Source organism: Palaemon carinicauda, chromosome 44, assembly GCF_036898095.1.
Source record: "Palaemon carinicauda isolate YSFRI2023 chromosome 44, ASM3689809v2, whole genome shotgun sequence".
In the NCBI taxonomy this organism is placed as follows: Eukaryota; Metazoa; Arthropoda; class Malacostraca; order Decapoda; family Palaemonidae; genus Palaemon; species Palaemon carinicauda.
In genome coordinates, this window is record NC_090768.1 from 49,481,547 (window position 1) to 49,499,973 (window position 18,427).

Sequence of the window (18,427 nt, forward strand, 5' to 3'; positions counted from 1 at the left end):
GTTATCTGAACTTTAAAAGTATATCAAATGTTTGATTTATTTATAAGAACAATTTAAGATCATAAAAAATAAATTATAGTACATAGAAAGTATTGGAAATGGGTAGTAAACACATTTGAATAGGCAAGTTGCTGGTTGCCATGGCACTAATGGAATTATTTCTGTTAGTTGTGTGCTTCGAAATATGCTATTTTCCATTTATGCGGGGGCATTGATCGACCAAATTCTCGCATAATTCGGGACCCTACTGTGTGTGTGTATGTGTATATATATGTATATATATATATATATATATATTGCTAACACCAATACAGCTCAATTGCCTGGTGAAAGTGAGGCATCTGTGACAATAAGGGAGATGCGTACATCCCAGGTAGTGTGCAACCTTATTGCACTTTAAATGTTGCCGTGCACTAATTAAAAATATTTTACAATTGTCATATCCCTATTATCATATAAGATTAAGATATCATAAGTTGGACAATTTGGTAAGTCAGTGATTATGTATACATTTGAAAGGTATAAATTACCTTTCCTCTACTTTAGTAGACATCACCTTCTGAAAATATAGATTTTACTTGCGATTCCTTATGCACAGGGTTAAAATTTGCAATTCAAAGCATCATGCAGGGGCATTCTTTTACCAAGGTTCAATAAATAGAAATAAATATGCCAAAAATCTAGTAAATACTGAAAGCAAAAGCTGTAGGAGAAAAAAGCACTTTCTAAACTAAAGAAAACCTGATTATTGAAAAATATGCAAAATCCTCCTAAAATTCTCAGCAGTTCATATAAGTACAATTAATTACCTTAGGAGCAAGCACATTAGTTACTTTGTTGACAAGCCAAGGAGGTAGCTTCCCCCTGGGATCGCAGTGCGATACGTAGCTGAAGGAACACCCACCAGAGGGCAGAGGGCGGATCAGGTAGCCTATGGGAAGGATACATACATGGGTGTACAGGTTGTACCATTATTAAGGAGGATTAACAGTTACTTACATAGGAGCATGATCTTACATTGCAAATAAGTAGCATCTACATGGCATGTAAATAAAAGCTATCAATGATACCAAGCAAATATAGTTCTGAAATGGGGTGTATGAACAAAATCAGTTACACTGTAGATCACATCGGTAATTTTTTTTTTTATATATATATATAAATTGTGACTATTATGTCACACAGCAACAAAATATTTCAGTAATAAGATCCTGCACCAACATTAGTACCTTTAAAACACCCTTAATGGTTACCTGTATTCAGACATGCATATAAGGTATATGTCTTATATTTAGTTGAAAACTAAGTACACTGTACTTTTATGACTAGCAGACAAATTATGCACTGAATACTAAAATAGATTATGAGGATTATCATGTCATTTTAGTTTTTAATAGCCAGTCTGACTGTTCAATAAATATTTGAAATTTGTATTTCAGGTTTTTCCATTTACACAACTCTCATTTATGTTATAAATTTCAACACTAGAGTAAATCCCAAACTTCCCCAAAACTATAAATTCAAGTACAAAAGAAATTAGTAGTAACATTAGACCTATTTCATTCTAGCATTTTAAGTGAAAAATTTCTTGATAAAATTACCTAATTCATCTAATACTATCTTTCAAATTTATGGTTAGATAAATATTCTCACCAAGATATTTTCCTTCTAGGTGTGTCTTTAGAAATGACAAATAGAACATACCATACTATGCCATACCATACTTTTTTTTTTACATGAAAATTAAAAACTTTTACTGTCCTCGTAAGTTACTTTATACATCAAAACCAATAGATAGATCTATAATTAGTACAGTAGTCCTTCCATAGATCCTTTGTCACATATGCCATTTTTTCAACAGACTTACAAATATCATGTCAATTGTCCCAAAAATTTGTCATATTTATATCATAAAAAAAAAAATCCATATATAGCAGTGGGTTAGATGTTAGTAACACATTCAACATTTAACCTTGTACATATGTAGCAATAGGCTAAATGTTAGTTACACATTCAAAGGGAAACCTTAACACCATGAGAACACAAACATGATTACAATAGAATTCAGAACATGAGACACTATGTAAACCATTTCAAAATATTACGCATGCATTCATGCAAACATAAAAGGCAAATAGTTTCCACTTATTGACTTCTCCAGTAAAAATACACTTGTCAACTATTACTATGATTGTTTAAGGGATGTAAGACACCCAGTATATAACTTTATTATGCTAAAATTGCATACTGAAGTTACCTTTACTCAATGTTTATCATTCAAAACATATAAAAATTTGTTAAGTTTTCTCTTTTGGGGTTAAACATTTAGTTTAATTGGACTTATGAATTTGGGCTATATAATCCAGCACTTTGGCCTGTGAAGCCATTCAGCATTAACATTAAATGAATACTCTACCATCTCTTTGGGGCACAAACATCTTACAAATTCTCTACTTTCTCCAAGGCTAAACATCGTGAATTCTCTATTATATTAAGCCCCTTCAAAAAGCATTTCTGTATGGTCCAAGTCTTTATTTCTATACAGTACTTTCTAGGTTTTCACTGATCATATTCAAGCCAAATTCATATCCATCTCTGCTCTGATAGATGGCTCTATTCAAGGTATCAGCTTATTTTCAAGCCTTTATAGATCCTCTCTGAGCTAATTAATTTACTGCTTAGTCTGTGCCTCAGCAGAATCAATAGAGGTTATATCCTCTTCTCAAAATTTACTACCATCACACCAAGTCCTTCAACACGCATACATATGCAAGATCTATTGCGACTTGTAGTTGTCATGGCCTTTGCAGTACCACCCTATAGATAGGATTGTGGTAGCTTAGCTGGATCACTAGTGACACAATTTGTGGACCTTGAGTTCAAACCATTGCCCTGGCTTGATAGATTTCACTGAAAATAATATGACCTTACTGTCTACCTTCTGAATGATTAATAGCACTTCCCTGGTCACCCTGGTCCTAGCTAGGGTGAGGGGCCCGGACACTGATCGTACATGTACCTGTTCAGTCTCTGGGACACTGAAAAACCTGGGTAGGCAGCAAAGCAGTGAAGATTAGCCATTTGAGCAGTGCAATCCTAGGTTCCCAGATACTTGAGTTTCATACCAACTTGGCCTTACTAGCAGCTGTGGTAAGTATAATGTACTCAAGACTGGATCAGCCAGTTAATAAGCTTCACCAGGATGGATTTTTACGTTAGGACCAAAAATCTTGCACAAGTGCACCTTCAGGCTAGGATTTATTACTCTGACTACAACTTAGAACATAACTCGCAAGAAAAGGCTGAAGGTTGTGTTTGCACCAAAGTTACAAATGATATCTACAAGGAAAGGCAGAATCACAAGAAGCTCGTATCTACATCAGAATTACAAGAACCAAAAAAAGCATATTTAGATGCTAAAAAGCATCTTCTACATAACCAGAATAGCTTGTAAAAAGCACCAATAGAAGGAAATTGATGGCATAATCCCTTCACTGTTGTCTCCATAAAAATGGTCAAGTAAGAACAGGGCCGAAAGAGAATGAGGATGACTACTCAAAGAGGTCTTCAATCCTATTTAGGCCCTAATTCAGTTCCCTTTCTTGAAGTCACTGTGATAAAGCTGCTATCACCAGCAACTGAATTGCAACTCAAGTGCATTACAGTCTGAAACTAATCAGACTATTATATTTGGCACTGTAACTGAGAATAATAAGGATTACTGTATTCAGCTGGGAACAGAATTCTTCCTGAGCCTACTGAAGTCAAATACCATACTGAAATGACTACGGATTGGCTTTTGCAACATATAGATTTCAAAAGTCCAGCAATATTGTAATTATTGATGAGTTCTACAGGCAAGTGAAGATACTGTTGCCTTTGTGAAAATAGGAAGTGATAACCAGTAAAGGCCTTTGTCAAATGTAATTAAACTGCAGCTTGATCATGATCCCTATATACATAAGAGTTTAATGATGATGATGTCTATGATTATTTAGATTGTATTACATCACAGCTTGGAAAAGTGGAAAAGGACCACTTCATAGAGATAATGGCAGCAGCCTTATTAACAAGCATTGAAAAATCAGGACCTTGAAGACAAAAGTATTTTAACATGACTGGAGGTTGTACAAGGTGCTTCAATGGTCACTTGAGTGGGAGTAATGTTAAATGATAACTGGTCTTTTATAAATCATCAGGATAAAACCAATTGCAGTTGAAAGATGTCTCCTCTGAAGATTTGACCACAACCACAAGTGTATGTATTGTAAAAAGAAATATTACTGAGGCAGGTAAAGCAATGGTCAGAGAAAATAGTGCAAGCAGAATACTAAATCCAGATAGCTGTGGTAGTGGGCACTGTCCCTGGAGTAGATCCAGCCACTGTAACAGGAAATGTTTTCATACCAGTCATTAGAAGAAAAATTACTTTAGACTGAAAATTACATGAGAATGCTAAAAGGCCATGATTATTGTTTGCAAAGAAGAATGATGTCCTAACTGGAAAACATAAAAATAACTGATATCTGTGAAGTCTGAATATGTAAAAAGGCTGAATCCATTGAATATTACTTAAATATACGCTATACAGCACACTATTTAGAAGCAAACCTTATGCAACTATAAAGTATGTACAGTATTTACTTATAGATCATTATCAGCAAACTGGAAGATTTCAGATGTAAAGTAAAGATAATCAAAAACAAATTCAGACTTCTTACACATTTTAGAATCAAAACAAACTATGATTGGAAATTATTTTATGAATCTTGCTGAAAAAAAAAAGATGAGGAACACAATAAATAGTTTTTGCTTGCCCATCAGACTCACAAATTATAAGGGATTCAGTAATGTATAACTGAGGGTCCAAGCAGCGCTAATATCATGAAATGGTGTTCGCTTCTTAAGAAGCATCACACCCTACTTAAACTGGCCTGTCTTCAACAGCACATACAATACTGAAGTTTAATGCTATAAACATCAAGTGTAGTACACAAGGCTATTACCTGGTGTAATACACCTCAAGCCAAAAAGCTGTATCTTCATTGCATAATTGCTCTTCCTTGTTTAAAAAACAAGGCACTTTCAATAATGCAAGTCTTTCAAAGTTAGTATGATATAGTATATGAATAGTATATAAAGAGTTATGTCATGAATTTCATCTCTTCTCCTTACTAGTTTACTTACTTAATTTATTTTAATATCAAATAGCTTAAACAAATTTTAATATCAAATAGCTTAAACAAAGATACATAAAGTCATATAATTTCTTTTCACACAGTTCATTTTATTACTGGTTGAAACAATGTTTCAATAATACATAAGATTCATTCCTATAAAATCATGTCATCTAGCTCACCTGTAAGATGGGAAAGACCACGGACAAAACCTTTCTTAGGTGGATACTGATGGTGGAATACTGAATGATTCAAAACATACAGCTCTTTCCCCGTGTCTAACCATGATCGCTGAAGGACAAAGTCACGATTCTTTATAGGAGCTGGACAAGAAACTGAAAAAAAAATAATGTTGATTTTGCTAACTTATTGCAACTAAGCCAGTCTAAATACTCTATCTATTATTGGACAGAGGTAAATAAAGCCTACCAACTGCTTCTAAATATAAAAATATATACTGATCAAATAAAAAAGTGAACACTGGGCATTTACTTCTCATACTGATTCCTTTTCAAGATACTCACTTGCATAGTAGGAAACATCATTATTTGGGTTAAGATATCCAACATCAATTGACTGAACCATGTGCTTGTCCCATATGTGCCGGTAGTGAGGATCATGGAGTACATCATACAAAACATTTGCATCGATATCGTTGTAAATGGTACAGACCTGTTAATGAAACATTCATGGATAGTTTCGCATTATATGTTGATTTGGGAAATTTAAAATTAATTGACTGAGATTTTTGCCTCAGTGCTTGTGTCTCTCGATTATATTCTAAGACAAAATTTGTAAAAATCTATTGCATGGCCTTTATTCATAGCCCCATTCTCATGAGGTGGTTTGTTAAAATTTTTACTATTCATAGAACCTTAGCTGTAAACAAACACTATTTCTGTTAGAAAATCATGATGATGATAAATATATCATCATCATCACTACTTTATACTATATCTAACACCACTCAATGATACTGTTGAGTAAAAAAGTTGTGAATAGTTAATGGTCAAAATTTACCAGAAATTAAAAACAAAAGTAAAAATGCTTCAATGAAGCACAATAACCTTTTTAAAAGTCATGATTTTTTAAAATGGATAACGTCTGGTTAAACTTGCAGGTCTGAGATACGAATGCCGTGTTTTAAGGTTTTATTTACATTAAAAAAAATGTAAGTAGTTTTTTCAATGAATATATGAATATTTATCCTACCACAAGTGGAAAAAAAAGAAGATAAAAATGACCCAAATTCTCTCTTTCTGTATGTGTGTGTGCTTCTGGATGGGCACAGATTTGAAACAATACCAACAGCAGAGATTATTTTATAATAAATGCTTCTGGATGGGCAAGGATTTGAGACAATACTAGCAGTAGACTACCAATGAGCTATCAAGAGAGATATAAGTTAATGGTTTGTTTATTGTATGAAATTTCAGTTATGATACCACCAATATCCAATTACCATACCTTAATCATGTGAAATGTGGTGTTTCTCATTGGCCTTGTCCAAACTTTTGTAGGTGGATGGTTAAAAGCCAGATTCCAGCCATCATGACAATCACATAGCTGCTTTAGCCGTTCAAAATCACGATCATCTGCTACTCTTACCTGGAAAACCCACAATGAAGTAAAAAGAGCAAAAGCAGGCATATATATAATTCCTTTTTCACTATTTTCAATTATTAGTACTGTACCTTGTGCAATGGAGAGAAAATAAGCAGAATGCTTGCACATATTTTAATGAATGACAATAAAAAGGGACAGATATTAACAGGTTTGAGTATTATACCTGTGCTTCATTTGAAACTTGACTGTTCAAAAGTCTCTTAGTTTGAATACCACAACAAGGCAACATTACACTAACATTACAACTGAAACATCAAAACTAATGCAATTTTTGCATAGACATATTCTGGTAAATTTCATACCATTGTTTACATTAGACAAAGAGCTTTCAAAGTTTGTATTGAGATAATACAGTAATGCTTATATAAGTACTATAAACAATAAATTTACCAACAGAAAATTTCCCCCCTGGTAAGCTATAACTAAAATCAGCAAAAATCAGCTAGCTGCAATACACCTTACAATGAAGTTAACATAATACTAACCTCGTACCACTGATCCAAATGTAACAGAAGAATATTAGCAATGATAAGTAAACTGCTAAATCCTAATACAGTACAATAAACTTCTAAATCCTAATGCCAATCATGCCAATTAGGAATCTCAGCACAGTAGTACAGGTAGTACTATAACTTCTTATGAAAAATAAATATTATGAATTCAACCTAAATACATACTATATAAGAATTGTATTACAAAATCTGGTATGTCCATAAGATATATGGAATTTAATACCATATACAGGTAATATGTTACACACAGCATGTCTTCAATGCTCTGAACTCATGCCTTATTGCTGATAGAATAAAACAAAATGTTTAAGGTTCTACAAATCATAGTTTTACATATGCCATAATTCAAGAATGAGCCAAGTGGGTAACTTATAAAACTGAAATCATAGTTGCCTAATAGCTAAAAGAAAATGCCACATTTTCAGCTGCTTGTACACCTAACACATTTTTAAATCACTCTATAATTGTCCATATAAAATAATAGGAAATGGGAATACTATACATGTGTAAAATATTTTGCACTACTAAATGAATATTTCTTTCATCACAAACTCCTCACTTCCACATAACTTATTGGTTTATCACCACAAATTCTCTGACTCTTCATAAAAAAGATAACCTGCTACTGCCAGTTGCTGATACCCATACATATGGTTCCCTAAGTTCTCCCAGTGACAAAACATCACACTTGCGCATCAGTAAAACTGGTTCAAAAGCCTACTGTGTTTTTCCTCATGACATCAGATTGATTTTGGATAGCCCTTTTTCCTTCTATGCTCACTCACTATCATACATTTCTATTTTTAGCTTTTCACCCCGTGGATTGCATTATTTAAGAGGCTATTATTGGAGAGTCTTCTTAAAAGAACTGATGGTAACATAGCTAATACCATAAGTCTCTACTATAAGATATGACCAAACATCCAATGAACAGTTACTATAACAGTCCATTTAAATGGGAGTGTTAAGTGCTTTATTCTTGGTACTGTCAGATGTGTGAGGAAAGAATGTGAAAAGAAGGATCCAACATTAAACTGTCAGGCCAGTCCTTAAATGATCCTATAACTCTCAAGTGGTAGTATCACAACAGGTATCTAGTGCCTAGAGCAACCTACTACCCATGAAACATTGATTAATGAGGTTTAGTGTTTCCTTTGTCTTAAACTGTATTAAGATCATCCTCATGTATTTCTAGTGCTCCAGAAATCTAAATTTCTTAGCTTATTTTATAAACAGTTTGTTTATACAAATAATACCTTGATCCATAAAATTATGAATACTGTACTGCACCCAAATAAAATAGTTTGCAAGAAAAAAATATCAAATACTGCATTAGAGCATAACTGAAGTAGTGCATTTCATTATAAATAAGAACATGCAAGTGAACAATGCAAAATATTTACAAAAATAACTGAAACTGGATTACTCACCTATTAATGATAATAAGAGAAAGTACTCATAGTATGAAAAATGGCAAATTTTCAAATGAAATATTATTTCAATACTTACCCAATAAACATATGCCCATATATCTATAATGCTAGTTTAAAAAAAAAATGGAACCACGTTTTCCTTGGTTTTAACTAACCTGCCCAGATATTTGCACTTTCTCATCACCATATGTCAGTATTGCAGTAGTACCGATACACACTTGCATTATAGAGGTTATTTATGGATATTGAGTAGGTAGGGAGATAAAAAAATTTACAATACTGTATTATGAAAATCTTCATTTCAATTAATAGTACCCAATATACAAACAGATTTAGTTAATGGATGGATAATGGTAGATGTACCTGGAGTAAAAAACCTGCCTGAATGTAAACAAAGGAAGATAAAGTGAATGCTTTTTCATTTGAATCCAGTCTTCTGCAGCCTATGCTCGTCAAAGCCTAATGATGGTGACGATCATGGAATTTCTCGTGCAGGAGCGACTTAAGAAGCATAACAGATATGACTTTCTTTCTAACTGTACAGTATTACTATGGGTAATAGTCCCTGTGCTTAAGACTTTGCCATACAAGATAAGGACAGGCTAGCAAAATAAGGGAGGCTAAGGCAAGGGAGAAGGATAAACTTCTTCTGGTATAAGCTAATATGTCCCTTATATAAACAATTTGGATGTCATAAAAATAAAAAGCATCGAATACAGAATTGCATCTCCACTGAGTTGCTCCATTGAATACAGGATTGCATCTTCACTGAGTTACAAACCTTTCTCAAAGGAGAGGTTTTTTTAAGAAATTAAAAGTGGCAGATTTCATACCATGAGCTTTACATTTAGCAAATTTAGAGAGGCTTCATCAATGTTATTGTGTAGTTCACCTATCAATTTCTTTAGTAAGGACATAGCATTCTTGGACAGGATTCACCATTTCTTATAGAGCAAAAAAAATTCCTTATCTTGTTCTAAATTCAAAGTTTTATTTTTAAAAATCCTTTAGATCCAATACATAGCATCAAGGCATTTCATTTGTGCCTTTCCCAGTAAAAAGAGTTCAGGGAACATTAGATTAGATGTCTGAGTAGACCATTGGTTTTTTAAAAGGTTTTTTTCTGGTAAAAGGTATAAAACCGCATTGTTAGAAGTGAAACCGATGTTACATGTTACACAAACTCTTTTAGCTGTTCCAGGGGTTATACAGTACTAAAAAGGCATTATTACTGATAACTCTTAAAAACCAGCAGATTGTATAGATTCATAAAGGGAACTAGATAAATACTAAGGCACTTTACAGTGTTAGAAGATGTGCCTAAGGTAATACGAACCTCAATTATAAAGGATCTAATGCAATTACTGATATCTGGATTATAAGACAGATCAGGGCCTGTGTGCTTAAAAATAAATGCCTTCATAGAAGTGTATCCTTTAATAGCTGGAACTATGGTGTTTTTAGTACCATACCCACAAAAGCAGAAATTTTTTTATTAAATTGTATAGAGAAGATCTCAAAGTTGAAATTCCTCTAGACATATAAAAGATAAAGTAGACTACCCAGAAGACACTGGTACAAGGAACATCAGAACTGAAATATGATATTTTAATTATAAAATAAATTTTTGAATATACTTACCCGGTGAATATATAATAGCTGCAACTCTGTTGCTCGACAGACAAAAAACGGTAAAAACTCGCCAGCGATCGCTATACAGGTTGCGAGTGTGCCCACCAGCGCCAACTGTCGGCCAGATACTACTCTCTCGATGTAAACAAAGACTCAATTTCTTCTCATCCCACTGCGTCTCTATTGGGGAGGAAGGGAGGGTCGTTTAATTTATATATTCACCGGGTAAGTATATTCAAAAATTTATTTTATAATTAAAATATAATTTTTAAATATTTAACTTAGCCGGTGAATATATAATAGCTGATTCACACCCAGGGTGGTGGGTAGAGACCAGTTAAATATGTTTACATCGTATAAGCTAAGAGTTTTTTATTTCATTTTGACAGTTATCAATATAACAAAACCAAAATAAATAGGTACCTGGTAAGGAAGTCGACTTAGACGATTACTCTGCCTTGTAAGTACGTCTTCCTTACGGAGCCCCGCGATCCTCTTAGGATGCTGACAGACCCCCAGGAGCTGAAGTATCAAGGGCTGCAACCCATACAACAGGACCTCATCAAATCCCTAATCTGGGCGCTCTCAAGAAATGACTTTGACCACCCGCCAAATCAACCAGGATGCGAAAGGCTTCTTAGCCTTCCGGACAACCCATAAAAACATTAAAACATTTCAAGAGACAGATTAAAAGGATATGGAATTAGGGAATTGTAGTGGTTGAGCCCTCACCCACAACTGCACTCGCTGCTACGAATGGTCCCAGTGTGTAGCAGTTCTCGTAAAGAGACTGGACATCTTTTAAGTAACATGACGCGAACACTGACTTGCTTCTCCAATAGGTTGCGTCCATGATACTTTGCAGAGATCTATTTTTCTTAAAGGCCACGGAAGTTGCTACAGCTCTAACCTCGTGCGTCTTAACCTTAAGCAAAGATCGGTCTTCCTCACTCAAGTGTGAATGAGCTTCTCGTATTAACAATCTGATAAAACATGACAAAGCATTCTTTGACATAGGCAAGGATGGTTTCTTAACCGAACACCATAACGCTTCAGATTGGCCTCGTAAAGGTTTAGTACGAGCTAAGTAGAACTTAAGAGCTCTAACAGAGCTCTAACAGACCCCCAGGAGCTGAAGTATCAAGGGCTGCAACCCATACAACAGGACCTCATCAAATCCCTAATCTGGGCGCTCTCAAGAAATGACTTTGACCACCCGCCAAATCAACCAGGATGCGAAAGGCTTCTTAGCCTTCCGGACAACCCATAAAAACATTAAAACATTTCAAGAGACAGATTAAAAGGATATGGAATTAGGGAATTGTAGTGGTTGAGCCCTCACCCACAACTGCACTCGCTGCTACGAATGGTCCCAGTGTGTAGCAGTTCTCGTAAAGAGACTGGACATCTTTTAAGTAACATGACGCGAACACTGACTTGCTTCTCCAATAGGTTGCGTCCATGATACTTTGCAGAGATCTATTTTTCTTAAAGGCCACGGAAGTTGCTACAGCTCTAACCTCGTGTGTCTTAACCTTAAGCAAAGATCGGTCTTCCTCACTCAAGTGTGAATGAGCTTCTCGTATTAACAATCTGATAAAACATGACAAAGCATTCTTTGACATAGGCAAGGATGGTTTCTTAACCGAACACCATAACGCTTCAGATTGGCCTCGTAAAGGTTTAGTACGAGCTAAGTAGAACTTAAGAGCTCTAACAGGGCATAAGACTCTTTCTAGTTCATTGCCTACGATCTCCGATAAGCTGGGAATAACGAAAGATTTAGGCCAAGGACGAGAAGTTAGCTCATTTTTGGCTAGAAAACCAAGTTGCAGAGAACAAGTGGCTTTTTCTGACGAAAATCCGATGTTCTTGCTGAAGGCATGAATCTCACTGACTCTTTTAGCTGAGGCTAAGCATACCAGGAAAAGAGTCTTAAGAGTGAGATCTTTCAGGGAGGCTGACTGTGAAGGCTCAAACCTGTCTGACATGAGGAATCTTAGGACCACGTCTAAATTCCACCCAGGAGTAGCCAAACGACGCTCCTTAGTGGTCTCGAAAGACTTAAGGAGGTCTTGCAGATCTTTATTGTTGGAAAGATCTAAGCCTCTATGCCGGAAGACTGATGCCAACATGCTTCTGTAGCCCTTGATAGTGGGAGCTGAAAGGGATCGTCCTTTTCTCAGGTATAAGAGAAAAACAGCTATTTGGGCTACAGAGGTACTGGTCGAGGATACAGAAACTGACTTGCACCAGTCTCGGAAGACTTCCCACTTCGATTGGTAGACTCTAATGGTAGAAGCTCTCCTTGCTCTAGCAATCGCACTGGCTGCCTCCTTCGAAAAGCCTCTAGCTCTCGAGAGTCTTTCGATAGTCTAAAGGCAGTCAGACGAAGAGCGTGGAGGCTTTGGTGTACCTTCTTTACGTGTGGCTGACGTAGAAGGTCTACTCTTAGAGGAAGACTTCTGGGAACGTCTACTAACCATCGAAGTACCTCGGTGAACCATTCTCTCGCGGGCCAGAGGGGAGCAACTAACGTCAACCTTGTCCCTTCGTGAGAGGCGAACTTCTGCAGTACCTTGTTGACAATCTTGAATGGTGGGAATGCGTAAAGATCCAGATGTGACCAATCTAGGAGGAAGGCATCTATATGTATTGCTGCTGGGTCCGGGACTGGAGAGCAATAGATTGGAAGCCTCTTGGTCAGCGAGGTTGCAAAGAGATGTATGGTGGGTTGACCCCAAGTCGCCCAAAGTCTCTTGCACACATCCTTGTGGAGGGTCCATTCAATTGGAATTACTTGACCTTTCCGACTGAGACAATCTGCTAGGACGTTCAAGTCGCCCTGGATGAACCTCGTTACTAGGGAGATGCCTCGATCTTTTGACCAGATGAGCAGGTCCCTTGCGACCTCGTACAAAGTCAGTGAGTGGGTACCTCCCTGTTTGTAAATGTACGCCAAGGCCGTGGTGTTGTCCGAGTTTACCTCCACCACCTTGCCTCGAAGGAGATTCTCGAAGCTTATCAAGACCAGATGAACCGCCAAAAGCTCCTTGCTGTTGATATGCATGCTCCTCTGACTCGAGTTCCACAGACCTGAGCATTCCCGACCGTCCAGCGTCGCGCCCCAGCCCAAGTCCGATGCGTCCGAGAAGAGAACGTGGTTGGGTATCTGAACTGCCAGAGGAAGACCCTCTCGTAGGCTGATATTGTCCTTCCACCAAGTCAGACAAGACTTTATCTTTTCGGAAATCGGGATCGAGACCGCCTCTAGCGTCTTGTCCTTTTTCCAGTGAAAAGCCAGATGGAATTGAAGAGGACGGAGGTGTAGCCTTCCTAGCGAGACAAATTGCTCCAGGGATGACAGCGTCCCTACCAGACTCATCCACAGCCTGACTGAGCAGCGTTCTTTCTTCAGCATCTTCTGGATGGAGAGCAGGGCTTGATCTATTCTGGGGGCCGACGGAAAAGCCTGAAAAACTTGACTGTGAATCTCCATCCCTAAATACAGAATAGTTTGGGATGGGACCAGCTGTGACTTTTCCAAATTGACTAGGAGTCCCAATTCCTTGGCCAGATCTAGAGTCCAATTGAGATCCTTCAGACAGCGATGACTGGAAGAGGCTCTGAGAAGCCAGTCGTCCAAGTACAGGGAGGCTCTGATCTCCGATAGCTCGAAACTGGTACCCCACATTCCTGTAAACAAACCTCAGAAACGGTTGGGAATCCGGGTGTATAGGAATGTGGAAGTATGCCTCCTGAAGGTCGAGAGAGACCATCCAGTCGCCTTCCATAAATGCTGTCAAGACAGCCTGGTAGACTTCATCGTGAAGTTTGTCTTGACAATGAACACATTGAGCGCACTTGCCTCTTACGTACTCCTGCAGTGAACATGGCTGCCAAATCATGGAGCCATCCCTGAGGGACTTGTCCCTGCAGAGAACGTGGCTGTCAGATCATTGGAGCCATCCCTGAAAGCCTTGTTTTTGCATGACATAATTGTACAGCAAAACTTCAAAGGCTCGAAAACAGCTGTGAAGTTGACCTGTAAAATCTTGGAGCGTCTCCTGGCCAGGCGCCAGGGAGAGTCTAAGAGATTTGAGAAGTCTATCTGGGCAGAGGCAGGAACTCCCAAGCCGAGAACTTCTCTCGTGTCATATCAGACTCTCGCTCTATAAGCCAGTATAAAAGAAGGGAAAGCAAAGGCTGTATCCCCCAAACTCCTCCTGGTGATAAACCAGTCGCCTAGCAAACGTAAAGCTCTCTAGGAGAGCGAGAGAGCACTAGCTTATAAAACAACGGCTTCGAAGTAGCTAGGCCTAGTGTAAGCTCTGACGTTTAGGCGAACGAGGAGCAGCAGTTACAAAAAGATCCGGACAAAGATCCTTTTTAATCAGCATGATTTATTTAAAGTCCATAGAGGGCTAAGCAGCTTTAGGCTCCTCTCCGTCTGACAGAGTCCTCAAGGGAATATCAGTAGGAGGGGGAACAGCAACTTCCTCATCTAAAGGAACCTTGTCCGATAACAGCTGAGTCTCAAGCAAGGGAGAGACCTACCGTGGTGGCAATGCTTTACAAGCAGAGTCCACACGCACTGGTGCATTAGTAGCGGACCAGGACGCAACGTCATGTAACTGCTTGACAGTCTGTGAACTGTCAACAACAACAGGTGCGAGAGACCAGGACGCAACGTCATGTAACTGCTTGACAGTCTGTGAACTGTCAACAACAACAGGTGCGTGAGGACGCACAGCGTCCACTCGAGACTGCTTTGACCGCCTAGACTGAGCAGTCAAAACAACTCTAGAATGCGGAGGTTGACGCACAGCGTCAAAACAAGTCAACTCCGATTGTTAGCGAACGTCCTGAACGTCAACAGGAGCATCAGCAAGTGGCCTAACGTCCAAATGTGGCTGAAAATCCACACGAGACCGCATCGAGTGTGGTTCTAAACAACCTGACTGACGTGACTTAGCTACGCCAACGTCAACAGGACGCACAAAGGAACGTTAGGTTGGCTGAAAGCCAGGATCTCGATGAGATAAACGGCTAGGCTCAACGGACTAATCGGCAGAATAGTCTTCCATAAGGGAGGCAAGCTTATTCTGCATGTCTTGCCGTACAACCCATTTAGGATCAACGGAAATGGTTGCGGTAAGAGACGAGGGTAACGTCTGTGACCGCAACACTTTGCCAACAAAAAGACTCTCGGAGTCTGTGTTACGCTTTTGTTAGGCGGCGAGCAGTTATCCGATGACTGCATAGGGTCAGAGCTGTCCTAATGGCTGCAACCAGGACGCTGGACCTGTCCTGAAAGGACCGACTTTCGCTTAAGGGCCTCGAAACCTTGTTTCAGGTTTCTTATGCGAAAAGCCTTCGGATGACGAGGAGAAAATTGTCTCTCTCGCCTTATGGTAGGGGAGATCTTGGTAAGATACACCCGATACCATAGAGGGAAACGTCTGTTCGCTGATCAAGGCCTCTCGAACCCATAAGTCGTACGACATTACTTCTCCCCTGGGCTTGGGAGCTTGCAAGAGGTCCCGGACTAGGTGAACGACAGGCACGAACAGACGAACCCTCGGACGCAACACTGTAACACTTTGCGCAATATCACTTTATCAATGCGATTTTCTGTTTTGCACTTACTGTATTTCACTGAAATCGAAACTTTCACTGATTTCTACCTGAAGCACGCAATTCTACCCTCATCAAAAGGTAGTAAATGCGAAATCAGTCGTATAATGCAAGCACATTAATACCAGCAAAAAAACAGTAAACATATTTTAAGATAAAAAAATTCAGTGGTTGGGGAAGAGAATAAACACTAGTTCATTCAAAACTACGTTTTCAATCTCTCACCGTACATTGCCTGGGGACGAGAATAAAACTAAAAACGTTTTATCCTTTCTCCCCGTACAGAGACTAGGGACGAGAGTAACTCGAGAACAACGTTACCCGCTTGAACGGAACGTTTTCTCTCCTCTCTCTCCCTCCGTCTCTATCTCTCTCTCTCTCTTGATTTCGCACCTAAGAGAAGAGCCCAATTACGTTTCGTCAAAAAAACATGTTATTTGACCAAAGGAAAAAACTGAAAGGTTTTTCAATTAAAAAGTTCCTTTAAAATAGAATTTAAAACATTTAAGCTTTGAAAGAAGAATGAACAAAACGTCAGAATCGATTTACTCTTTCTGCAAAGTGAAACCGTGATACTCTCTCTCTCTATAACGATAGAGCGCAAACTGCGTAGCATAAATAAACTAAACGTTAGTTCATCTTTGAAAACAGTACGAAGACTATTCAAAGAAAATCTTTCATAAAATATTTATTAAAAATATTCATTTAAAAAGTTTTAAATCATTAGCTCTTTAAAAGCTATTTACGATTGAAAGGGCTCAACGTTGTTTAACTTCGGTTTCCAAGTTAGGACCGCCTACTCTCAGGAAAGGTCGCATATAAACAAAACATTAAAATTTATTTTTTATGTTTATTATAAATGGAAAGTTAATCGAAGAGGCCTAATAAAGGCGGTGAGATATAAAATATATAGAGGAAAATCTATAATTAATTTATAACGTGATAAGATAATTACTAAAAGCCTAAACACACTTCCGTCTAAGGGAAGGGTCGGCCATTTAAAAGTCAAAAGAAAGTCCATACTCTCTTTGTCACCAAAAATTAAATCTATCCAAAACGAGTTCAAGATTTAAGATGAAGATAAAACACCTGCACTGCGAAAGCTCAAACCAAAATGAAGTACTTCACCAAATATGTTGAGAAAACTCCAGGTTCTACAGCGAGTAAAAGTACGTCTTGTCGACACGTCGACAGAGAAGAAATTGAGTCTTTGTTTACATCGAGAGAGTGGTATCTGGCCGACAGTTGGCGCTGGTGGGCACACCCGCAACCTGTATAGCGATCGCTGGCGAGTTTTTACTGTTTTTTGTCTGTCGAGCAACAGAGTTGCAGCTATTATATATTCACCGGCTAAGTTAAATATTTAAAATTATAAACAATAATGGATAGCCAGGTGGGTTTAGAAAAGCTTTTTGCTCAGAGTAGACAGTGGACTTTCTATAAGCGCTCAGCCAAAACATGAGGGGGTCCTGGAATGGCCAATGGAAGTATGGCTGTCTGAGCAGATCTTTCCTGAGTGGCAAAGATTCCAGCTTATCTGCTAGAAGAAGAAATACACTGTACACCAAACCCATTCCCTCTGGAGCCAGAATTAAGCTATGAAGATCATCCTTGCTTTCAGCAAAGCCTTGAATTTGTTTACTACTTTTCTGAACTTGGTGAATGGGAGAAAGTCGTACTTGAGATTTGACTAGTCTTGGATTATGACATCTACTGCATGTTCTCAGAGGATTCAGAACTGGGGAACAGGAGACATCCAGCCTTGGGTTGAAGGTGGTGGTGAATATGACAATGGTGGGTTGACCCAAAAAATAATGATACACTCAAGGTTGCAAGGACCTTTCTCTGGGCAAGACCTAATTTTTCTTGCTCAGTTGATCCACTAGTACATTAATTTTCCCCAGGACAAATGTTGGCACAAGAGTAACATTCCTTGACTCCATCCACTACATGAGTTTTGGAGCAAGAATGAAGAGGGACATTAGATTTTTCCCCCCTGAGTTGCTAATATGAGTGCTGTTGTGTTGTTGGAATAGAGGGCCATAATCTTTCCTATCACTCATTCTTCCACTAGAATCAGGTCCTTTAAGATCACTGTACTAAAAGACCTAGGCAGCTGATATGCAGCTCTACCTCTTTGTTCCAAGGTGCAATTCTGCTATTATAGTGCCCCAGCCTTCAACCGATGCATCTGAATACTGTGAGAGATCGGAATTCCTGACATCAAGGCTGCAGCATGACAGACGGTAGTCCTTGTTGATCCACTACATGACCACTTGATCTAGAATGGGAAAGGATGGGCCAAGAACCAAATCAAAAGCTGGGGTTCTGTCCTATTATTCCTTTAGGTGGAATTGGAGAGGTTGCATCCTAAGATGCAAATATAGCACAAACTTCTCCGAAGAGACCA

At 38.2% G+C, this 18,427-nt stretch overlaps 1 protein-coding gene across 2 annotated transcripts in view; it reads right to left on the reverse strand.

Moving 5' to 3' along the window:
- The window catches only part of LOC137634329 (START domain-containing protein 10-like), a 54,316-nt gene that overhangs the window by 19,168 nt on the left and 16,721 nt on the right, over window positions 1-18,427 (reverse strand). For both annotated transcript variants that reach the window (XM_068366712.1, XM_068366713.1), the window contains 4 exons: window positions 6,645-6,785; window positions 5,702-5,849; window positions 5,360-5,512; window positions 810-931 (listed from right to left, as the gene is read on the reverse strand). In XM_068366712.1, the coding sequence (XP_068222813.1) occupies window positions 810-931; window positions 5,360-5,512; window positions 5,702-5,849; window positions 6,645-6,785 (564 nt within the window). The remainder of the gene's footprint in view (window positions 1-809; window positions 932-5,359; window positions 5,513-5,701; window positions 5,850-6,644; window positions 6,786-18,427) is intronic.